This window comes from Onychostoma macrolepis, chromosome 07 (genome assembly GCF_012432095.1).
Source record: "Onychostoma macrolepis isolate SWU-2019 chromosome 07, ASM1243209v1, whole genome shotgun sequence".
Taxonomy (NCBI): Eukaryota; Metazoa; Chordata; class Actinopteri; order Cypriniformes; family Cyprinidae; genus Onychostoma; species Onychostoma macrolepis.
In genome coordinates, this window is record NC_081161.1 from 8,241,861 (window position 1) to 8,267,735 (window position 25,875).

The 25,875-nt window shown below is 38.4% G+C and overlaps 1 protein-coding gene across 2 annotated transcripts; it reads left to right on the plus strand.

The window, feature by feature from the left end:
* Window positions 1–140: 140 nt before the first annotated feature.
* Window positions 141–25,723, plus strand: pkd1l2a (polycystic kidney disease 1 like 2a). Of its 2 annotated transcripts, XM_058781128.1 has the most exons (35): window positions 141–326; window positions 1,336–1,451; window positions 2,343–2,478; window positions 2,853–3,033; window positions 3,146–3,254; window positions 3,836–3,968; window positions 4,761–5,051; window positions 5,155–5,300; window positions 6,329–6,511; window positions 6,591–6,728; window positions 6,816–6,971; window positions 7,058–7,182; window positions 9,911–10,031; window positions 12,253–12,384; window positions 12,476–12,701; window positions 12,790–12,980; window positions 13,131–13,361; window positions 13,492–13,593; window positions 13,670–13,848; window positions 13,966–14,112; window positions 14,211–14,410; window positions 15,526–15,770; window positions 15,868–16,081; window positions 16,462–16,916; window positions 17,085–17,176; window positions 17,242–17,405; window positions 17,475–17,660; window positions 17,772–18,102; window positions 18,184–18,317; window positions 18,400–18,527; window positions 18,612–18,772; window positions 18,904–19,114; window positions 21,415–21,516; window positions 21,609–21,740; window positions 21,848–25,723. In XM_058781128.1, the coding sequence occupies exons 1-35, from the start codon at window positions 269–271 to the stop codon at window positions 21,971–21,973; spliced, it is 5,982 nt and encodes a 1,993-aa protein (XP_058637111.1). In that variant the 5' UTR covers window positions 141–268; the 3' UTR covers window positions 21,974–25,723. The 2 variants fall into 2 exon arrangements, with proteins under 2 accessions (XP_058637111.1, XP_058637110.1); XM_058781127.1 differs by lacking the exons at window positions 141–326; window positions 1,336–1,451; window positions 2,343–2,478; ... (3 more) ...; window positions 4,761–5,051; window positions 5,155–5,300 and having other exon boundaries at window positions 5,903–6,511; window positions 17,085–17,181; window positions 17,265–17,405; window positions 17,475–18,102.
* The last annotated feature ends 152 nt before the right edge of the window (window positions 25,724–25,875 follow it).

The following is a 25,875-nucleotide window of genomic DNA, read 5'->3' on the forward strand; positions in this document are numbered from 1 at the left end:
CATCACTGTATCTCCAGAAGTGCAGCAGCAGCTAGGACCAGGCTGCCACCAGATTACTGTTGTGGCTCTCAATGGGGTGACGGCTGTAGATCGCTCCACTGTCCTGGAGCTGTGCTTGGTGGAGCCAGTGGAAGGCCTCATTGCGGATGTGGAACCTGAGCATGAGCAGTGTCCGGTCCATGCCCTCTATGTCAATGTGTCTCTGGCTCAGGGGGCTCCAGTCCAGCTGCATTTTCTGGTGTCTGGAGCCAATCACACCTTTTCTGAGATGCATGAGATGCTACATGGAAGTCCACAGGTTTTCGTCATCTCAAACACAATACAAGGTACTGCCTTTTACTTATTTACACGTACACTATGGGCCAAAAGTATGTGGACATTCAGGGCCCTATTATACACCCGGCGCAATGCGTCGCAAGGCACGGCGCAAGTGTTTTTGCTAGTTTCAGCCCGACGCAATTCTCATTTTCCCGTCCTGCGTCGCGTTGTTTAAATAGCAAATGCATTTGCGCCCATTTGTGCGCTCATGGGCATGCTGGTCTAAAAAAGAGGTGTGTTCAGGCGCGTTGCTATTTTGAGGAACTGAAAATAGACTGCGCCATAGACCAACTCAAACCTGGTCTAAAGTCAAAGGCGCAATATTGTTTTTGTTATTTAAAGACCGCGTTAATAGAAAATGCGTCTCAGGGCGGGTCCACAACGCGCGTTCACTTTGCTTATTACACACAGGGACGTGCAGCAGCACACAAACATGCCAAATATTAAATATTAAAGGATTGCATTGTAAAATAATATTATTGTGTAGGCTACATAAATATAAAAATGTCATTCATGTCATAATGGATAGTCATTGCGTGTCTCAGAATTAGCCTACCTATTTGCTCGCATGAGCCGATCCATTTGCTCTCTAGAGATGCCTTCAATCTGTGCGCCTTAAAATTCCGCCGTTTAAATAGCGAATCCGCCATGGCGCGAGCGCAACTCGCTCTTAAAGGGATAGTTCACCCAAAAATGAAAACTCTGTCATCGTTTACTCACCCTCAAGTAGTTCCAAACCTGTATGAATGTCTTTGTTCTGCTGAACATAAAGGAAGATATTCTGAAGAATGTGGGAAACGGAGCAGTTCTGGGGCACCATTGACTTCCATAGTATTTTTTTTCCTACTATGGAAGTCAATGGTACCCCAAAACAGCCTGGTTACAAACTTTCTTCAAAATATCTTATATATTAAAATATACATTATTATGAAATGAATGTAGTGTGTATTTTGATCGCATAGCTTGTAGTTTCTTCAATCAGATTTTTATTTATTTATTTTTTCTCTTATCATTTAGGCAAATTAAATGTTGTGGTCAGAGCAGAGAATTCCTTCTCAAGAATGGAAATGGATAGTGGAAACACAACAGTGAATTGTCACAACGAAACAAGGAATCAACATGAAGGAGACACGGTATGCAAATTTAGAGTCTGTCTATAAACATATGCTTCATTATAAGCATTCAGCACACATGCTTTCTGTTGACTACAGAAAATGTTCACTGCAGGTTACTACAGGGGGAAAAAAATCACAATTGTTAGTGTGTAAAAAAAACAAAAACATTTTCCAGATATTCTGAAGGTTTAGAAGTACAAGTGTAGTATATTGGTTTGAGTCTGTACTGGTTCTTCTATACAAAAATGATTTACTTGAGCTGTTAAGTTGTCTAAATTGTTATTTCGTGGCAAGACTAAGGTGGATAAACATTTCTGATATTTTCTTTACATACAATAAATAGTAACACTTTACAACAAAGTTCCATTAGTTAACATGAACTAAAAATGAAAAATACTTGAAAAGCATTTACTAGTTCATGTTTATTTTTACATTTGCTAATACATCATTAAAACCAAAAGCTATGTCTGATAATATAATGGACCTGAGCTAACATGAACAATGAACAGTTGTATTTTTTATTAGCTGACGTTAACAAATATTAATTAATATTGTAACATGTATTGCACATTGTTAGTTAATGTTAGTTGATGCATTAACTAACATAATGTGACTTTATTGTAAACATAAAATATAAAGTTATAATACTTTTCTGTTATCTGAACATATCACATGAAAGTTAAGTATTAAATGATGACTTTACTTGTGGATGTATTTTATAAATAATGTGTATTTTAGCATTATTTCAATGCAATGATTTGCCTCATAGACTTACCTTGTAGTCACATTTTTTTTTTTTTTTACAAACTGATGGTGTTGAAATTATTTTATGTGGTATGCCACAGATACTGTCAATAGAGCTTAACTTGTTTTTAAAATGCACCCATTACACATCTATTATTTCTACAGATCAGTGAGCATGTGAGAACTGCCAGAGCTAATAATCTAAAGATCATTGTAGCTCCAGAGGTCCCAATCATCGGTACTACCAGTGTCAAGCTATATGTTGATGGATTAGTGGATGACAATGCTATCTGGAGATGCCGTAAGTACCACTATTGCTAAATCACAAATAATGTTTTATAATCCAAGGAGGTCTATAATACCTGGAGAAATCAGTTAACATACTCATTTATATCAATAGCGATTGCGCAGTCAGCATCATGATTTTAAGAGCCGCTTTGATTTTAATGTTGCTTGCAATTAGTTTAGTCAGAAATGTGGATACTTCTGAATAGCTGTCAGTAGAAAAATATGCTTTTTGTCAATGTGTGTAGTTAGGATATTTACCACTAGGCACTAATGGAACCATGCAAACCAGCCAAAAATTGTCATCTTGTTTATCATTTCTGAATTGGTCCATGTAACATATTGCAGCACATAAGAAACTGGTCTTTCTTTCTCTCTTTCTCTTTGTAGATGAGGCTTGCCCCTGTCCCGATGAAGTGACAAATAGAGATTATGAGATATCCAAAGCTTGTCTTCCACCAGTATACAGTTTCTCTGTGTATACTGTACATACCAAGTCACATGGTTTCACACAATCTGGAACCAGATGCATCACTGTCATTCCTGGAGAAAATATGAAGCTATCTGTTACGTAAGCATGTAACCGACTGCAGTTTGGTCAAATTATATGCTTAGATTTGTTGTCATTTGTACTAAGTAGCCTACTTTGAAACTGGTGTATACTTTATCTCCTCTTTTTTTAGCTGTTCCAACTGCAATCCGGTGAACATCGCTGAGAGTGTTAAGTTACAGGTGCAGTGTGAAGGATGTCAGAAAATTGTTTGGTACTTTGAGCGCAAAAAGGATTTTACTGTAAGTGTTTTTATGTTACGACATTCCAGTCATTAAACCTGTAGCTTTAGGAAGATTTTTCAGTGTGCTTTCTGAAAATTAGTTCAACTTTGCATGTGATCCATGGTGGAAAAAATACATAGCTTACTTTGTTTGTAATATGTTTATAATAACACATTTGTAACACTGAAGTTGCAATTTAGTACATTTAAAATGTATTATGTTTTAATATCAAATAACACACTACAGTTTAATTCTAAAAGTACAAAAATTCTAAATACGAGTACTAAAAATTACTTTTATGTTATTAAAATAATATAAGTGTACCTTACTTTAAAGCATGGAAAATATTTTGCAAATATTTGACATAAAATGGTAAGACACATAGTCATGAAAGTGTACACTCTTTAAGTACACTTAAGCGGCCTCTAATTCCATTAATATTATATTATTGTTTTTTTAAATACATACTTTTATGATTTTAAATACACTGCAAGTGCACGTTCAACATGATTAAGCACACTTTTTTTCTTAAAAGACATATGACATAATGTGTTTGTATGGTGTATTAAAATTCCATTTAATGCATTATCTTCTGACAGGGTTCGCTAAGCCACTGTTACTCAGAGTCAGTGAAAAAGTCATTGATACAGAAGGCAGAGGGCAGCAGCTCTTTTACCATAGAGAGTGATACACTACAAAAGGCAAAGCAGGATATCACAGTGGTGGTTTATGGTAGGAGTTGCTTAAATCTTTAAACGAGCTTGGACACTGAAATCACACTTAATGTATGAATTTCATTGGACAGATAGACAAATATAAAAAAAAGCAGAATCTACAAAGAAATTTAGCATTACATCACTTGCTCAGCAATGGATCCTCTGCAGTGAATGGGTGCCGTCAGAATGAAAGTCCAAACAGCTGATAAAAACATCACAATAATTCAAAAGTAATACACACAACTCCAGTCCATCAGTTAATGCCTTGTGATGTGAAAAGCTTCATGTTTGCAATAAATCCATTATTAAGTCATTTTAATTTAAACCTTTGCTTCCAGCTAAAATAAGAGTCTGTAATCCATAACATTGCTTTCCCACTTTATATTAGGTGGCCTTTACTATGTACTTACATTTAAATTAATCATTTGGTACAATGCACTTATTGTGTACATACATCTGTTTACATTGTACTTATATTTAAAAAATACCTATGTGTAATTACATCTGTAATTAATTTCTGTAATTACATTTATAATTACACTGTTGACCCATCCCTTGCACCTTAACCCACCCTTAAACCTACCCATACCACCAAACCTGTCCCTAACCTTACCCGTATCCCACCTTAATAGCAGCAAATGTGTTTTGCAATACAATATGAACACAATAAGTACATTGTACTTATTTTTTGATGTAAGTACATAGTAGTTAAGGCCACCTAATATAAAGGGTGACCATAAAGTGTAACCTTTGTACATATTGAAATTTAAGACCCTGGTTGACTGATGCCAAATATGTTTTCTTTTAGCTATCAAAGACAGCTTATCTGGATCTGCTAGATACACTGTTCCAATTGATGATACATCCAGTACTGAGGATTCATCAGTCCAGCCGCTTTTGCCAACCACTGTCTCTCCATCATCTCATACTACTGACAAATCAATCAACTCTGTAACGCCCCCTATCGCCCTGAGTCCTCCCTCCTGCATCATTAGCCCTCTTGTGGGTGATTTTCTCTCTCCCTTTAAGATCAGCTGCTCTGTTGATCCATCTTTTTGCAAAGCTGGGTCCTGTATTTTCTGCTTCAAAACTGCCAAGGGTAAGAAATTAGATCTTTATTCTAAATTTGGTTGTTCCTGATAAAGGTCAAATCAACCTGTGTGTATAAAGGTTAACTTCATGTACTTTGACCTATTTTGCAGGTAATTATTTTTATTGTGGTGCCGAGCCCACGGTGGAGTCGCTTTACCTCCCTCTAGGGAATAAACATAACAACTACAGTCTGACGGTGGTCATCACTGTTAAGAACGGAGCAGGTGTTACTGCTGACACTGCTGTAACCACTCGGGTTTGTAGTCAAATTGATTGGTTTATGAGCATCTTTCCAAAAGCAAGTTTAAAAAAACACTTCAATACAGTTCAGCTGAATTAATTAGACAGATGGTTCTTTCTCTGAAAACTGTGCCATTTGTCCTTCATACATTGAATAAATCACTGCCAAATTTCAAGAAATTATATTTTTCCACTTCAGACCCAAAATACCAGATCTGTAACTACTACACAGTGAGCAACCAGCATAGAGGAATAAATATTCAGATAATCAACACATACTTGTTCTTCAATGGCCAACTCTTAAAACTTTTCAGACTTATATATAAATATGTGGCTATAGTTTTACACAGTAATAATTTTTTGTAAGTTTATTTTGTATCATTACTAACTTTAACCCTAATTCAACCCTGTCACAATAAGTTTGGAATCTATATACTAATTTATACTTGATAATATGAATAGATATCTAAGTACATTTTGGTAGTTAGGTTACTCAGTTTTCCTGTAATAAACCAAACATTATAGATAAATGAATGAATAAAAAACATTTATGAATAAATAAAAAAGGATGCATGTCTTCCCTTTGAAAACATGTTTTGTGTCATATAATTACGGCGGAAGAAGACCAAACATGTTGGAAACCATGTGTCAATTATCAATAATCATAAAAAAAATTATAACGTGAATGATGACTATGTAATTCAATAAATGCAAAATTTAGTTTCTAAATCCTAATTGTATATTTTTTCAACTAATTTAATTTAAATGTGATGAATGAGAACATGCAAATTGACTGATATTTATGAAAAACCATTTAAAATAAATTAAATGTTTTATATTTTGTTTTCTTTGAAGTAAATGCAATGTAAAGTTTATATCTGATTCTTCTTGTTAATCAACATCAGCACTAGGCCATGGGGACCATGGAACCATTTCCTGAGAATAAGTCAGACAGCTAAAATGACAGAGTGAAATACAGTAAAAAAAAAACGACAGAATGATATGACAGAATTGCATCTGAAACTGTTGTGCATCACGTTCCAGGTAAAGGACACCAGTAGAAATCACACCGTTGGAGATCTCCAGGCGCTGGTTTCCAACCAGGTCTCTCAGCTGCAGCAACAAGGTCGACTCACTGGGGCAGCACTGGCACAGATGTTCCAGTCTGTGTCCGACAGACTGAATGAGCCATTACCTGAAGGACAGCATGACAGTGTCAAAAAAGAGGTAGCCTACAGGGAATATACACATTCAGAAGTGCTTTATATACCCATCTCTTAACCAAATATGTATCTTCTAACTGAAGCTGAGACAGCAGATGTTGCAGAGTTTGAGTGCTGCCACAAGTTCCTTCCCTCCGAACAATCCAGCAGAGGTGCAGATGAGTGCTAATGTGGTTGCAGGCCTTACCACACAGGGTCATGAGCTGACAGACACTGCTCAGGTACTTCTTGAACCGTCCAGGTGAATTTAGTGGTAGTAATACATTGGTAGTAATACATCTCTCCTAACTCATTCTTCCTGGCTACAGTTACAGGCTAGTTATCTGCTTACAAACCTCAGTACGTCCTTGGTCACCTTGACACGTTCTGGTAAGGAGCTCTCTGAACAGATACTGCAAGCATCTATGCCGATAATTGATGCTGTCAGTAATATCATCAAAGTTTCTTCCAGTACTTCTAAGCAGGTACATCACTCAATACTCAAACCCTGCTCCATACTCTGACTATAAACCATCATTCTTGACATTGTTTCCATTCTCCTCTATTACAGAATGAGATCTCCAGTCATTTACTAAACACTGTGGACAATGTTCAGAGTGCCTTGTTGGCTGATAAAAAGGTGAACCAGGAGCCCACCATTCTCAGCACATCAGTTTTTGGTTTATATGTCAACAGGTAAATGAATAATAGTGGTAGGTCAAGGAATTTATTGTCTCAAATCATAAACATAAAATCTATAATGTAACATATTTTATATGTTGTAACATTTTTGTATGTCACAATGAAACAAAGAAATGGGATGTTCTGCGAGAAAAACTGGTCATGAAATGACTGGATCATGAAAAGCGATTTCTTTGTGAGAGGTGGTTAGATGGGAGGGGATGAAAAAGTTAAAAAGTGAAAAGTTTGGTTTTAACTAGTGCTGTCAAACGATTAATCACATCCAAAATAAAAGTTTTTGTTTACATAATATGTGACCCTGGACCCAAAAACGAAATTGAGATTGATACATCGTCTCAATAAATAAGATGTACTTTCCATTGATGTATGGTTTGTTATGATAGAATGATAGGAATCTGAGGGTGCAAAAAAATCTAAATATTTAATGATATATTTATTTATAAAATATCTTCATGGAACGTGATCTTTACTCAATGTCCTAATGATTTTCGGCATAAAAGAAAAATCTATAATTTTGACCCATACAATATATTTTTGGCTATTGCTACAAATATAACCCAGTGACTTAAGACTGGTTTTGTGGTCCAGGGTCACATATATGTGTGTGTACCATGTATATTTATTATGTATACATAAATACACACACATATATGTATATATTTCAGAAAAATATGTTGTTTATATAGGTGCATCTCAATAAATTAGAACGTCGTGGAAAAGTTCATTTATTTCAGTAATTCAACTCAAATTGTGAAACTTGTGTATTAAATAAATTCATTGCACACAGACTGAAGTAGTTTAAGTCTTCAGTTCTTTTAATTCTGATGATTTAGGCTCACATTTAACAAAAACCCACCAATTCACGATCTCAACAAATTCAGAATACTTCATAAAACCAATTTTAAAAAACCCATTTTTAGTGAATTGTTGGCCTTCTGGAAAGTATGTTAATTTACTTTATATGTACTCAATACTTGGTAGGGGCTCCTTTTGCTTTAATCACTGCCTCTATTCGGCGTGGCATGGAGGTGATCAGTTTGTGGCACTGCTGAGGTGGTATGGAAGCCCAGGTTTCTTTGACAGCAGCCTTCAGCTCATCTGCATTGTTGGGTCTGGTGTCTCTCATCTTTCTCTTTACAATACCCCATAGATTCTCTATGGGGTTCAGGTCAGGTGAGTTTGCTGGCCAGTCAAGCACAGTAACACTATGGTCATTGAACCAGCTTTTGGTACCTTTGGCAGTGTGGGCAGGTGCCAAGTCCTGCTGGAAAATGAAATCAGCATCTCCATAAAGCTTGTCAACAGAAGGAAGCATGAAGTGCTCTAAAATTTCCTGGTAGATGGCTGCGTTGACTGTGGACTTCAGAAAACACAGTGGACCAACACCAGCAGATGACATGGCAGCCCAAATCATCACTGACTGTGGAAACTTCACACTGGACTTCAAGCAACATGGATTCTGTGCCTCTCCACTCTTCCTTCAGACTCTGGGACCTTGATTTCCAAATGAAATGCAAAATGTACTTTTATCTGAAAAGAGGACTTTGGACCACTGAGCAACAGTCCAGTTCTTTTTCTCCTTAGCCCAGGTAAGATGCTTCTGACGTTGTCTCTGGTTCAGAAATGGCTTGGTAGCCCTTTTCCTGAAGACGTCTGAGCGTGGTGACTCTTGATGCACTGACTCCAGCTTCAGTTCTCTCCTTGTGAAGCTCTCACAAGTGTTTGAATCAGCTTTGCTTTCTCAAGCTTGCGGTCATCCCTGTTGCTTGTGCACCTTTTCCTACCCAAATTCTTCCTTCCAGTCAACTTTGCATTTAATATGCTTTGATACAGCACTCTGTAAACAGCCACACCTTCAGTAATGACCTTCTGTGACTTACCCTCTTTGTGGAGGGTGTCAATGTTCGTCTTCTGCATCATTGCCAAGTCAGCAGTCTTCCCCATTATTGTGGTTTCAAAGAACAAGAGATACCCAGAATTTATACTGTAGGGATGGTCATTTATTCAAACTCAAATGTAAATATTCTAATATTTTGAGATACTGATTTTTGACTTTCATGAGCTGTAAGCTCTAATCATCAAAATTAAAACAAAAAAAACTTTTTTTTACTTTACATGTAATGAATCTAAAATATATGAAAGTTTCACTTTTTGAAATAAGTTACAAGAAAAAATGATTTTTTTCACGACGTTCTAATTTATTGAGATGCACCTGTATATTAAATATTTTTTATATAATATAAATTATATGAATATAAATATATACATGTAACTACATGCAAATATTTTCAAAATATATACTGTATGTGTGGGTATTTATATATAGTACACACACATACATTATGTAAACAAAAACTTTTATTTTGGATGTGATTAATCACGATTAATCATTTGACAGCACTAGTTTTAACACATTTTCTTTTGAAACAGCAAGCCAGTAGTCTTTAAATTACATCACAACTGGTGAAAATTTTCAAATTTTATTGGCTCTCCCCTTGCAGAAGATAATTTGGTACATTTTACTGGAATAGAAAAAAATGCTCAATTTCAATAAGTATATTTTCTGAAAGAAAATATTTTTATACACAATATTTTTATTTTATACACAACCATATAGACAGCCTCAAAACTGGCTACTAAAAGCAGAAAAGCTCAATTTTCTTTTAATGGGGTCTTTATTTTGTGACCTAAACAATAAAATGACTCAGTTGTGCTCTTTCAGAATATCATCAAATGACCTTTCGAAACAGCCCATTAACGTTCAGAAGAACAGCTCTGCCAGTTTTATCCTCCCATCTCTGGGCTCTGATGTTGTGTCTCAAGATGAACCAGTAGATGTACGGGTGAGTGGATTAACAATTTAATCTTTCATCCCTTATAGGAAGTTTAACTAATTGGTCAAATTTACATTTATTAGTTCAGCAGATGTAATTTTGAATGTAATTTTTTTGCAAAGTGACTAGCAAAAGCGATTTATCCTCAGGAGGCAATAACACAAGAAGTGCTTATAAAACTGTTTCAAACAGGGATGGACATAAAAAAATAGTAAAAGCATAGCATTTCTTTTAAAGAGTCAACATCAAAATTCTGAGTATCGGCCGATTCTGGTCGATCCGATACCAGCACAGTTTTTTTTACATCGACAGTTTTAAATTTCAGTTACTGTGCGCTCTTGGAGAGTTTCATCATCTTGACTGTCGTAACCGAACGTGACACGCAGTTTGAATGCTAAATGGAGGATGACAGACAGCTGCAGCGGAGAGAAGAGTTTACGAGAACTTGAATTTAACGACTTAAATACAGTGCCCTCCACTAATATTGGCAAATTGATAAATATGAGCAAAGGAGGCTGTGAAAATAAATCTGCATTGTTTATCCTTTTGATATTTCACTCAAAAAATTCACAAAATTCTAACCTATCATTGAAGTACAACAATTGAAAGGGGAGAAAATCTCATGATGAAATATATGTTTTTCTCCAATGAATGTTGGCCACAATTATTGGCACCCCTAGAAATTCTTATGAGTAAAATTTATCTGAAGTATATTCCCATTCATATTTACATTTTTTAGCACACCAGGGTGACTAGGAGTATGAAATTGTCCAGCCATGGCTTCCTGTTCCACAGGATTATAAATATGAGGAACAAAAATGCCAAATTCCCTAAAAGGGATAGTTCACCCAAAAATGAAAATGTTATGTTTATCTGCTTACCCCCAGGGCATCCAAGATGTAGGTGCCATTGTTTCTTCAGTAGAACACAAACTAAAATTTTTAACTCAAGCCGTTGCAGTCTGTCAGTCCTATAATTCAAGTCAATGGGCACACAATCTTTGAGAGTAAAAAAAACATGCACAGACAAATCCAAATTAAACCCTGCGGCTTGTGACGATACATTGATGTCCTAAGACACGAAACGATCGGTTTGTGCGAGAAACTTAACAGGGTTTCCGGCGCTTGCGTAAACTATGCCAGAGCACATACAGATGTCACGCACCGGATGCCATGCATGCGCTCAGGGCAGTTGGACATGGTTGTGTATTAGAGGTAAAAAATTATAAAAAATACTGTTCAGTTTCTTGCACAAACCGATCGTTTCGTGTACTAAACAGTAAACTTCTCTGTACAGCAAGGTGCTGCTCACTCACCGACCTCTGACTTCTAGAAGGGATATAAATTTGTAGGAGGAAGTAGAGGTGTATGCACTGGTAGCCAGTGAAGAGAGATTAAAAGAGTGGTAACGTGGGCTATCTTGGGCTCATTAAAGAATGATCGTACCTTTTTGTTCTGTATCATTTATAGGTTTGATTGTGCATGTTGGACATCAGTCACAAAAACATTACAATAGTCTAGCCTAGAATTTTCGGTAACACTTTATTTTAAGGTCTCTTAATTAGTTGCTTATTAGCATGCAGATTACTAGAATATTAGCCATTTATTAGTAGTAATTAAGCACATATTAATGCCTTATTCTACATCCCTAATCCTACCCAATACCTAAACTTAACAACTACCTTACTAACTATTAATAAGCAGCAAATAATGAATTTATTGAGGGAAAGATCATAGTTAATAGTGAATTAGTGTTCCCTATTCTAAAGTGTTACCGAATTTACAAGGGCCTGGATGAAAAGTTGTGCTGCATGGTCAATTAGGAAGGGCCTGATCTTCCTAATGTAGTACAATACAAACGCGCATGGCCATGTTGCAGTGTGAACATTGAAGCTCGGTCATCAAAGGTTACTCCAAGGTTTCTGGCTGATCTGGTTGAAATTATTGTTGAAAAGCATTGCTGGATTGTAAAATTGTGCTGTACTGCTGGAGTGGCTGTCAAAACAAGTTCCCTTTTTGCTTGGTTGAGTTGGAGGTGGTGTTCCTTGTCTGGATATAATAAAAGTAGGGGTTACATGTTATTGACGTAACAGTGGTAGGAGAAACTATGGACCTGTATTATAGGCCCCTCTGATGTAGTATATATGGAGAAGAGGACCTCTCCCATCCAGGCAACCTTGAAAGACCTACTTGTGAGGTAAGATTCAAACATAACCTCTTTAACCTCACAGATGACAAGTTTTCGGATAAATCCATTCTCATGGCATGATGGTGAGCATATCAGTGGATCAGTGGGGTCTCTTTCTCTTACCAAAATGAATGGCTCTGTGATTCCAGTGGCAAACCTCACCGAGGAGATTGAGGTAAGAAGATTGTCAGCAAAAACAAAAGCTAAAAGCTTGGCTACTCTAAACATAAAACATTCAGAACTTACTCATCTTCTTCATTTCCTAGATTCTCTTACCAAGGACGGAGGTGGCAGAGGTTAACCAAACTCTTCTGGAACTGGCAAACTTCAGTACTGTGGTCATTAATGTGACTGCACCCAATATATCTCTGGTTTTCAAGTTAGACCCTTCAGAGGAGACACCTCTGCAGTTGCTCCTGGGTTTTCAGGACTACCCTAATGACACAAATTATGAGGCTCGGATTCAGCTACCTCAAGATGGTGACTCTGCAGGTTATTAACAAATCTAAACAATTGAACAGATTTTTTAATGCTTTTTGCAAGAGATTGAAAAGCATTCTGTTATATTTGTGTGGTGTAGAGGAAAGGTACACATGGGTGCTTAACCCTACGGAGATGACAATAGAAGTAGGCGTTTACTACCTTCTGGTGAGGCCTGTTGTTGGTGCAGGGGTGAATTCGACAAATGCCTCAGTTTTCATCACAACCATTGCTGCTCACTGTTTGTATTGGGATGAGATAAAGGCCAACTGGAGTGGTGATGGCTGTAGGGTAAGTCAAACAATTAATGTCTTTTAAGGCCCATTCACACTGACAGTGATTTTATTACTGCAATCACTCTCCATGTGAACGCTCCTTTAAACTGAATAAGCATGTAATTTATAACAGAAGACCCTATGGTTAGAGCCTTACCTTTTTCAGGTTGGCCCTCGCACTACAACATTGGTTACTCAATGCCTGTGTACCCATTTGACCTTTTTTGGAAGCTCTTTCCTCGTTATGCCCAACGTGGTTGATGTGTCCCGCACTGCTGAACTTTTTGCCACTTTCGTCAACAACCCGGTGGTGGTGTGTTTTGTAGGCGCCATCATCCTGGCTTACCTGGTGGTTGTGATGTGGGCACGAAGAAAAGACATTCAGGATGCAGTCAAGGTTTGCTTTTAGAAACCTGTTTCTCTTGAAGATCCAATCTGAGATACTAGCAATTCCATATCTCGTTTGAAAAAAAACAACAAAAAAAAACTAAAAGATAAAGTTCCTTGTTTAATCTGCCCATTTAAAGGTGAAGGTCACAGTGCTTGAGGACAACGATCCCTTAGCCGAATATCGTTACTTGTTGAGTATTAACACGGGACATCGTCGTGGGGCCTCCACCTCTTCTCAGGTAAGCATCATCCAGCTATCATCCAGAAATACTGTTATGCCATTTCAGTATTAACCCTGCCATAAAATTGCTCCAGGTGACAGTGACTTTACAGGGCACAGAGGGAGAGAGTGAACCTCATCATTTGACTGACCCTGGAAAACCAGTGTTTGAAAGGGGAGGACTGGACATGTTCTTGCTGACCACCCCTTTCTCTCTGGGAGAGCTACAAAGTATCAGGCTGTGGCATGACAATTCAGGACAGCACCCTGCTTGGTAAAATAAATAGGAGTGTGTCACATAGTACTTTGTCATATTTCTTGGAGGCATGCTGTTTTTTGCCCATGTAATTTCATTACTTCATGTATATGAATGTCTTTGGAATTGTCACAGGTATGTTAACAAGGTAATGGTACAGGACCTTGAGACTGGGCAGAAGTGGCACTTCCTGTGCAACTCATGGTTGTCCATTGACTTGGGAGAATGTACACTAGATAAAGTTTTCCCTGTAGCAACAGAGATGGACTTGAAAAGGTTTAGGTATGTAGATGTGAAACAGATTTGAAAGAAAAAGATGTGTTGCAAAATTCTGGGTATTTTCTCATTAATGTTTAATCAATTGTCTTTAAATGTTACAGTAATTTGTTCTTCATGAAGACTGCGAAAGATTTCCGTGATGGTCACATCTGGTTCTCTGTAATCAGTCGTCCCCCAAGTAGTAATTTTACACGAGTGCAGCGTGTCTCCTGCTGTTTTTCGCTGCTGCTCTGCACCATGTTGACCAGTATCATGTTCTGGGGTATCCCGTCAGATCCCTCAGAGCAGACCATGGACCTGGGTATGACCAATAAAACATTAATCTAATGATACCTTATGTCAATTTAACTTCAGCTCTTATCAGCAAAGTAGAACATGTCCATCCTTATTCAGTCAGTACATTCAGTGCATAATTATTCAGTCCATACTACATGTGACTATAGGATATTGTACACAAACATGGCTTGCTAAAGTCACACTTGGGCACAGAGTGAGGATAATGTTCCATGCCATCTGTTAGCTCTTTATCATCTCACTAGAAAACCATCACATCACACTACCTGTTTAAAACAGTAAACAACTCCATTGTTAAGCCCGGCTCACACTGTGCGATTTTGGCCACGATTTGGTTGTCTGGGACAAATTTTGAAAATCCTAAAAGATTCCTATAATCTTAGGCTAAAATCCGTAATCTTTGATCGCTGGTTTGACATGTTCACCGACGGCCGATTAATGGCCGTTGCGATCAAATTTCACCTCCGACGAAATTCTGGCAGTGTCAGAAGATTTGGCGGACAGTCCTGCAGTGTGACTACCCCTACGACGAATATCAAACTGTCTCCGTTTTTCAAGGCAAGCTATGAGCAGAATTAATACTAGAGAATTATTCTATCAGCCATAAATTCCGGCGCTCCCGTCCTCCGTTCACGGAATTCATCTGATGTGTTTCTTTTTTATATAAACACTGGTTGCGCCGCTGTTTTCATGTGGGTGTGTATGAATACATATACTATTCTTCTTAAACACGCCGGTATTGCCGCCGTTCGTATACTTTTCATGACAGCCAACATTTCGGTCCCGCATGCAGTGCAGTTCGCAGTCACTGGACGTGTATGGGTTGATAATGTAAAACTCCGGACAAGTTTTCTTGCACGCACCCGTTTTTAACTCGTCTTGACTGTCGTACAGTCTGACATTAATGACAACTGAGATCCCATAGTGTGACATGATCATCATGTTCATACAGTCTGACAACTACAATCCTAAAGGACTTTTAAAAAAAAAAAAAAATCGCACAGTATGAGCCCGGCTTTAGTTGCAGTTCTGTCATTATGGTTAAAACAAAACAGACAATTTTTCAAAAACTGTTCTTTATTCAAACGTATAATGTAGTTTTCGTCCTTGCATGGGCTACAGGTCAGATTGAGTTCACCTGGCAGCAGGTCATGATTGGCATCCAAAGTTCCATTATCATGTTTCCTATCAATCTCCTCATTGTGAGTATCTTCAGAAATGCTCGGCCAAGAGAGCAAAAGTCTGAATCATCTTCCAAGCAGCAGTCAAAGACAGATCCCAAAAAGCAAGGTAAAACGGGACGCGTGTCTCCGAATCAGCCTCCACACAATAATCACAAGGAAATCACACCTGACACTGTGATAAAGGCAAGTTTTCTCTAAGAGTTTGGCCCAAAATAGTTACATCTCTCTGTCATAATGGATGTGGTATTATGAACTTTCTTTAAAATAATATTTTTTTCAGGACGTCAAACGGATAGCACAGTCACTCTATAAGGTCATGAGAAGACCTGTTCCAAGGATAGAACTGGACTCCACCAAAACAAATATCAACAATCTGCTGTCACTGGTTGAAGAGATAATTTGTCAACACAATCGAATTGGAAATGAGTTTTACACTGACTCTTCTAAAAAGGAACAAACCTTTGCTGCTTCCCTGGAGTGTGTAAATCTGAAAGGTGAGTCCACTGTCATGGACAATTCAGAACTGCAGATTCTCCCACCTCATACTTTAAAATAACACTGGAACGTCTGGTTGGTTTGGAATTGATCAACCTGAATTCAGGGAGAACCGTCCTTTGACGTAATATTCAGGACCGTTGAACTAAAGCAATGTTCCATAGTGTTTTTTCAAGTGGAAGTGGGAGAACTTGAGTTCTAGTTGCCTGAAATGACTGGAATGCTTCGAGGTTAGGAAGAGGACATTTTCAACTTGAGTACTCACATTTCCAACTTTGAAAAGAGTGCATTTTTGCTAATGATTATGATTACAAATACATAATTATACTGTATATATACTGTATATAGAAGCAGTAATATTGTTTTGTTCCAATCACAGAGAGCAGTTATTGTGAGAGTGCAGAGCAAAATGGAAAACACAGCATCTACAGCCAGTATCTCTACAAACAACTGCAAAATGTGGAGAGAGAGCTGAGACTACTGGGGCCTTCATCCTTCTCTAAGCCAGACAGCTACAACCAGGCTGTATTGCAGGTCCAAGGCATGAAGAAATTACTTGAACCTCAAGTCTCCTCCAGTTCTGCCAGTGGTCTACATACCCGTAGCTCCAGCCCCACAGGGGGCAACAGTGGAGACAGCAAAAAGTGTTGTCAGAAAGGCTTGCCCTGGTGGTTTGTGTTCGTTGGTTGGTTTCTTGTTGTAGCCACCAGTGGTGTTTCAGCATACTTCACTATGATGTATGGGCTGACCTATGGGAAGGAGCGCTCCATCAGCTGGCTCATCTCAATGGTGGTGTCATTCTTCGAAAGCCTCTTCATTACCCAGCCTGTAAAAGTAAGAGATGGAAGAAAAAAGACAATTCATGGGAACTTTAACTTTTTTGTATTTTATATTTATCTGTATTGTACATTACCACTTCCTGTGCAGCTTGTTGACATTGTCCGCTAGATGTTTTGTGGCTACAGAAACCTGGACTTGATGGGCTTGTATTGGTTTCTTCAGGTACTGGGCTTTGCAGTCTTCTTTGCTTTGGTACTCAAAACTGTTGATCAAGAAGATTATGGAGATGTTCCGATTGATGGGACTCTACCCATCACAGGTAACTGGACCATCAACAACATGAGTGAATTTATCACATCTTATTTGATAATCACTTTTAAATGACAAAACATCTGTCCACAGATGATCCAGATGCAGTCAGAATTGCCAGGAGAGACAGCACATGTAGCTTCTATCAGCCTCCTCCTCCCACCAATATAGAAAAGATGAGAAACAACATGATCAAGGAGCAGAAAGTTTTTGCACTCATCCGAGAGATTCTCAGTAAGAAGGTCATCATTTCTCTTTCATTAATAGAATGATCAGCTTGTTTGACAGCTTTTTACATTGCAGTTTATGTGGGATTCCTGTGGATGCTTCTCTTGGTCGCATATGGTCAGCGAGATCCACATGCGTACTACCTCACCCAGCACATCCGGCAGAGTTTCAGGAATGGCATTTCAGACAGTATGAAGCACAATGATATATTAAATTGGGCAAAATCCTCCTTGCTGAATAATCTGTTTGGGCAATATCCAGGTATTCCTTCAATATGTATTGTTCATGTTGTCTACTTGTTCAAGGTTAAAAACTGCTTGTTTATTATACCGATAGACCTATATGTACCTTGTTGTAATGTCACCTTTTCAGGCTTCATAACAGATGGAAACTCAAAACTTGTTGGAAATGCTCGACTCCGCCAGGTTAGGGTAAGAAAAGACTCTTGTAAAATTGCCAAGACCATGCAGTACTCTGTCCCTGACTGTCATGCCCCATACTCCTGGGATGCGGAGGACATGGGTTCCTACAGTCCAGGCTGGAACCGGAATAAAAATGTGAATGGCTCTAAGATTTTACTCACACCTTGGCACTACCAAACTCAGAACAAACTCCGGGCAAGCCCTGTTTGGGGTGGGCTGGCCCTTTATAAGGGTGGAGGATTTGTGGTGGAACTAGGTCCGGATAAAAAGAATGCAAGCAGGTAGCACAATGTGTTATAACATGTAATGTAGTTTCAAAAGTATAAGTTACAATATTTAATTTGTCCTTTCCTGTCCTACAGTCTGCTTCAATATCTTTATGACAACATCTGGCTGGACGTGTATACACAGGCTGTCTTTGTGGAGTTCACAGTTTATAATGCAAATGTGAATCTCTTCTGCATTGTGACTCTCACGTTTGAGACCACGGGTGTGGGTGAGGCATTTCATCTTGATATTCTTAAAAGATTCTCATGTTGTCAAAGGTTGGACTCATGGTAATTTTGTTGTTTTTGCAGGTGCATTCTATTATCGCAGTGAGGTGCAGACTGTCCATCTTTATCAGTCCACTGGTGGCTTTCATGTATTTGTTATAGCATCAGAGGCCATCTATTTCCTCTTCATTCTCTACTACATGTTTGTGCAGGTCAGTTGTCTCATGGAACATTAAAATTAAAGTGTAATTTGCATCAGTGGAGCAATAATGCACAGTATCTTGTGGATTTAACAGGGCAAACTAATGAAGCAGCAAAAATGGGCATATTTCAGTAGCAAATGGAATCTATTAGAGTTGGCCATTATCATTCTAAGTTGGAGTGCATTATGTGTGTTAGTCAAGAGGACGATGCTGGGTAACCGGGACATTGAGTACTACCAAAATAACAAAGACATGTGAGTGAAAGCTTAAAGTATTCTAGATCAATCAGCATGCTCGGAATATCAGACTTCTACTTACTGCACAATACAGTATACACTTTATATTTAAGAATACTTGAGAATTAATACAGCTGCTCCTCTAACAGGTTTGCCAGTTTTTATGAGACTGCCACTGCAGATGCTGTACTGGGCTATCTGATAGCCTTCTTAGTCCTGCTGGCCACCATAAAGCTGTGGCATCTATTGAGACTCAACCCCAAGCTACACATGATCACCTCCACACTGCAGCGGGCATGGACAGATATCTCTGGCTTCATCGTGGTCATGACCATCATGTTTCTGGCTTATTCCATTGCTGTGAGTATGGAAATGTTCTTTAACATAAAATGAAAATAGAGCATGATCAGGGCCTACTACAGGGGCAACTCCTAGACGGTCCTGAAGAGTTTAGTTTCAACCCTGCTCCAGCACACCTACCAGTAGTTTTCAAGGGTAGCATCCAAAAGCTTTGGAAGCCGACTTACTGCCTCACTACCCAATGAGGCAATAACTTTGCAGGCAGTATTTGTGCTGTATTTTCCAAAACTGATTGTAGATGGAGTTTTGGAGGCAGCATAAAAGTTTAGTGACCTAAAATCAGCAAATAGAGAGTGCTTTGGTGATAAAGTGAATATCTTTCAGCTAGCTCCCACTCTTGTCAGGGGTCACCAAAGCAGAATAATCCACAAAGCCAATTTGGCACATTTTACACCAGATGCTAGTTACTAGTACAATACTAATTTTCACTAAAAATGACATCAAAAGTCGAAGACATCGCAGTATCATTAGACAGCATGTGAGACAATCATTGAATTTGGAGGCCTGGTTGCCTTTTTATGCTACCTGCAGAGGCAGCATGTTTCAGCTTTTGGACACAAACAAGTTAACCTCGAAGGTCTTAGCCAAAGCCACTGGAAGGCAAGCCTGCAACCTTTAGCCAAAAAGTAATGGCTAATGCTTCTGCTTTGGCAGTACTCAAGGAAGGAGACCAGAGGTCGTTTTGTTTGAATGAATGTAAATGGAGGAGAGGCTTCAATACACTATCCTTTAATGAATCGACAACCTGTTCGCTAAGCTTCGACATGTTTTACACCAAAAACAGTTTTGAATTTAACTTTTTTTTTTTTTGGAGTTTACACCAAAAAAAAAAGTCATTTTATGAGATAAGTCAGACTTTATGCAACAGATGGGATTCAGCTTACGGCACTTTTCATTCATTACTATGTTATCCGTAAATGGCGATTGAGTGTCGCACAACTCTGACTGAAATTCAGTGACATCAAGGCTGTAATGTGATTAGTTATCAAGGCAATGGTGGTCCAAGTTGGCCATTACGCTTTCTCCAATAGTACGCAATACAGACCCTCTCATCTCCCAATAATAAGACAATCTCTGACTTAGCTGGATAAGGTGTGCTTAATTAGGGTTAAAGCTGAACTCTGCAGAACTGTGACCCACCTGAAATTGAGTTTGGCCTACAAGCTACTGGCACAGGGCTGGTCAACATTACTTCTGGAGGGCTGCTGTCCTGCAGAAATTAGTTCCAACCCTAATCAAACACACCTGAACAAGCTAATCAATGGGTGCTTCTCAATTCTTATTTGTGCATCCTCGTTTTCTTTCCTCGCGTCTTAGCTCCACCCCCTTGGGATACGAAAGGAAACGAGGACGGAGGAATCAAAGGATGAACAATGGAATATTCTTGTCCACTCAAGCATCACTTAAAAGCGTCATCAGCTGTGCTAAAGGGATCTGCCCTTATGTTGTTAAAGTTCGTTATTTAAGGCATTCATAATAAATATTAATAAAGCAAGATACCCTGTAGAAATATATGACATATATGGTTTATTTAAACTGCAAAAGTAAAATATAAATGTAAATTATTACAACAGATGTGAAGGGGGAGGAGAATTTATAGGTGCATCATGTTTATTCGATGAAACACTTCTGCAAAGGATACTCCTGTGTATCCTAGCTCTTGACTCCTCAGGAAGCCTCCTCACTCCTCGATCCTCACCTTCTGGCGGTGCAATTAGAGAATTGAGATGTCCTACAAGATGGCTGAGCTCGATTGGTTTCTGGGTCATAGGATGGAGGACAGAGGAGCGAGGAAATGAAGAGGGATATTGAGAAGCACCCAGTGTCTTCAAGATCACTAGAAAGCTACAAACAAATGTGTTTGATTAGGGTTGGAGCTAAACTCTGCAGGACAATGGGCCCCCAGGACTGAAGTTGCCCAGCCCTGTACTGGAAGGACAGAGTACTCTAATGCCAAATCCTGTTACTGGAGATGTACCTACCTGAAGAGTTTAGTTTTAACCCTGCTTCAACACACCTGTCTGTAATTATCAAGTGCTTCTGAAGATTATGAATTGTCTGGTTCAGGAGAGTTTGAGCAGGGTTGGAGCTTAAGTTTGTAGGAAGGTACATCTCCAGGAACAGGACTGGGCACACTGATTAAGGCACTATATATTACAAGTCAATAACGTGATGAACAGACTGAAATGCAAGTTATTTGCTGGGAATCTTGATTGCCACCATAAATCTCATTTGCAGTCTGCACACATTCAATCTGAATTCACGCTTGTCTGAAAGTTTTACAATTTGTATCCCACTAGTGCAATTTGATGTACGGTTGGAGGCTCTACTCGTACAGAACTCTGCTTGAGGCTGCACAGACCATTATTTGTCTACAACTGGGTATTTTTAACTATGATGAGGTAAAACTAAAGGCATACACTGAATTGGTACTCGCTGCTAATGTGTTGAAGAACTTAGATTTGTTCATTGTACAATTTCCTTCTACCTACAGGTTTTGGATTACAATCCACTTCTGGGAGCTTTCCTGATTGGATCCTGCATTATCTTCATGACATTCGTAGTTCTCAACCTCTTTATATCCGTGATTTTGGTGGCTTTCAATGAAGAACAACTTCATCCCACTGTAAATCTCTCATAATCAATGAATCCAGTACTATGCTACAGTTTTTGTCTTTATAAATTAGTTTCAATGTTTTCAATTAAATTCAATGTTTATCTCTTTACCCTCAGCCCTCTGAAGAAGAGGAGATCGTGGACCTGATGCTGATGAAGATCTGCAGTCTTCTTGGCATCAAATGCAAGAAAAAGCAAATCGATGCAGATGCTTCTATGACTACAGCTTCAGTCATATCATAGAAATGATATTCGTGTTTATAACCATGTCACATGTCAGTTCAAGCTTTATTGTAAAATGCCTCTTGGTCTTTGGATGCTTAGTAATAATTATTGTATATCTTAAAAAGCTTCATCCTGACGTTTACCTTGCAGAATGTTTCCATTAGGTCTGTTTGAATATTTGTCGATGCTATTATTACAAATATTAAGCATGAAATATGCAAGTTTTTGTCCTACTACCTCATTGCATTACATCTATCAAGGGGTCAGCATTTCTGAGTAGATAACAGATGAAAACATTTATTTTCTTGCAGGGTAATTTTAAAACACAACCTGCAGTAAAATTACTACCTAGGGGATGTTCAACTAATTCAGCCAACACACTGTGTACCAGTATTGATACATAAAGGGATCTGAATCATATACACCATTGTTTATGCCCTGCAGCATAAAGTTGCAGAGTTGCTGCCATGCACTAAATGTCTCTGTGTTCTAGGAACATTTTAACCATACCAACTGGCTCCGCCAATGACCTCAAGGCAGAGTCCTGCACGCGGGCGGGTACCCGCGGGTACCCGACGGGTGAACCGCAAAAATTGACGTAACGGGTGGAATAATATTGACGTGTCGGGTGCGGGTCGGACTGGTGACAGGCACGGGCGGGTTGCGGGTACAATTATAACCAAGACTATTTCGACTTAATCCAGTACACGCTGATAAGCAGCTCCTTTCTTTCAAATTGTCCCATGCTTGTATTCGCGCGCTCTGTCTGAAGACCGGGCTTCTACAGCGGGATTTGCAAACACTGAGCACTGTAGCCAATCGACAGCTGTATTGACATTGATTGACAGCTAGCCTTTTAGACCTGTTTAAAATAGATTGGTCACATACGCAATAGTTTTATATTGTTTTTACACGTTGGATGTTGTGCGAGCTCTCTCTCTCGAGATCCTCGACACTGCTGCCAGTCCTACATATTTTTATGCAGCCTATAATGTTGCTTTCTCTCTCTCTGTTAACTTGTTGGGCTGCGTGTGTTAAATGTTATTATTAATTTTTAAACGCATTAACGCATCAACTCAGAATGACTTGTTAATTGCTTGTTACATTAAAAATAAAATAAAGGCGTTTTTTCCGCCTTATGTAGATTTAATGCGGGTGCGGTTCGGGTCGCGGTTTTTATGTCAAACGGGTCGGGTCGGGTCCGGAACTAAATTAGTGTTGCTGTCGGATAACGGGTCGGGTATTCGGTTAACTACTGCGGGTGCGGGTTTATCAAAAAGGACCCGTGCAGGACTCTGCCTCAAGGACTTTGCATAAAAAATGGTCTGGGATTGTTTTTCAGGTCTTAACCCTTATATTGCTTAAACAGGACAGTAAGCTCATTCAAAAAAAGAAGAAACTCTAAGACCTTTGGGTGCCCAGCCATTACAGATGTATAGCATGCATGTACCAGCAAGAACAACAAAATCAGTCATTCTTACAAACTATTGATAACCTTTAAAGTTTTCATTGGGGTACCGCAACAAACCTATTGAACTCATCAGTATGTCACATATTTTGGGAGTCTATAGCCTTCAAAACCAAATGCAAAATGGTTGTAAAATTTGGTATACTTATTGGACAGGGCATTACTGGAAGCAATTCTGAAGTCTCTCAAAATTTCCAAGCACTACTGATAGTTTTGACTTGCATTTCTGCTGATAATTTTTGAACAGTGTGGCCTGCATATACATTCAGTGGACTAGTTTAGTCAATTTTCACCCCCACATTTTCAGCGATTTGAACAAAAAATGGCATTTAAACATCCTAAAGCTCTTATTTGATTTTCTTCACATTTGGGTGGGATAATTTTGATACACCAAATAATTTATGTGTAACGCTGGGATCCTCATTCATGATGCTGGAGAGCCACTTCCCTAAAATTCAGTTCTGCTGCTTCATCAGTTTGTCCTGTTAAATCCAGATGACACTGTGCATTATAGGCAAATTGCACCTATTTCAGTGTTCCATTAGAGAGCTGACCGGCTCAAAATTGTAGTAGAAAATTAAGAGGTCTCTGATGCCAGAACTAATGCATGAACGCGATCATTGGTCAGTCTGTACTTATCCTACAGCTTTTATTCAGTTTTCTTCACATTTGGGTCAGGTAATCTTGAGACTACTTCTACAGTTATCAAGCTTTGATATACCTAATATTTTGTGTAGCACAGATTCTGATTCCTGAACCCAAAGAGCCACTTTCCTACAGCGTTTAGTTGTAGCTGTGCCACAAACAACAGTTTAAAGTCCAGTTAAAATGATTTGTATAGAGCTTTTCACAAAACACATTATTTCAAAGCAGCTTTACAGAAAATTGTGATGTTAATCTCATAATATCTTCATGCCTTATAGTCACATTTAGTAGATTATAGCTGGGCAATAATATACTTAACACCTTGTGAAGACAATCTCAAATAGATGAGACTTACTATGCAGTATAAATTACCCTACATGAGCATATTGTATGTGAATAATGTTGGATATACTATATATCCAATTTTATATACAGAGCAATACGATAATATATAGTTTACATTTTGACTATATATTAAATATACACAGCCGAGATTTGCAATGTAGTATATGTGGCTTTACAAAAGTGTATTGTATGCAGGTATACTATATATATATATCCAACTTTTACTATACTTCTGGGTGATCATATAGTTTTAAAATTGACAAAGATATAGAACCAAACTACCAAACTCAAAAACCCTGATGAGTGGATTCAATGCATTGAAATACAGTTCAAGCTAGATTCTGAAGGAAAGTGGCTCTCCAGGATGTGGATTGAGGAACGGTGTAACGCATAAATGAATGTAAAAGCAAGGATGGCAATCAAGTGAGGCTGAATTTGATCACTTTGGTGTCCAGAAGTAAAATTTGGAAATTATCCTTATCACAACGCTCTGAGGCTGTCTAAGCAGTTAGGTGACAGCGCCACCTACAGGACAATTACAGCTGCAAAATATGGAGACATCCAAAATGTCCAAGTTTGAAAACTCCTGGCTCAGATTCAGACAAATTTTTCTTTATTTTTTGCAAGGAAGTTAGGCCAAGACCATGCCTTAAGGGACTCTTTATAGCTCTATGATTCCCCAAAAAAAACAAAACAAATAGTACTCAGCTTTACAATGTGCATCACATTGGCGTACTTGGCCACAATTTTGCTGCTTGCAGCTATATTCTCTGCTTCATTTTTTACCCAATAATATTGCAAGACTACAACACTACTAGGCAATCACCCTGAAGAACGTTTCCGTAGTAAAATGGCCAAATCTCCAGTGGAACCATGTTGGAATAAGACGGTTGTAAATTACATTTCACACATAAGTGGTGGAGTAATATCCTCTGCTAATCAGTCGATTAAAGATTGTTATTATTGTCAGACCTGTGTCAATTCCTCTGCCAGATTATTGTCAATTACACAACTAGAAAGCCGCTCATTTTCTAATCACGTTAACATGCATTATGTAATTGCCGTACATGGTCCATTCAGTCAGCAGCTTTCTCCAAAAATCTCTCAGAGAAGCTACTCTTACAAATGTGGCATCTGAGGACTACTTCACCGTTTTTGAACCATCGTGTCGTTTTATTTGATTTATCACGGCTTCCCTCTTTCCTCCAGGGCTCCCCTTACAGATTTATTCACAAACATGGCGCTGACTGTTTACACACTAAAATATATATATATATATATATATATATATATATTTAAAAGAAAAGAAAGCGATTGGAACATATTGCGTGTTAGCTTGCTTATTGTGCCCAAGAGCATGATCAATGCAAGTACACACCATGCTAATAAGAAACTGTACTTCAAACCACAGTTCAAGAGCTGCAGTTTGAACCATACAACTTTGCAAATGAATCTTCATTGT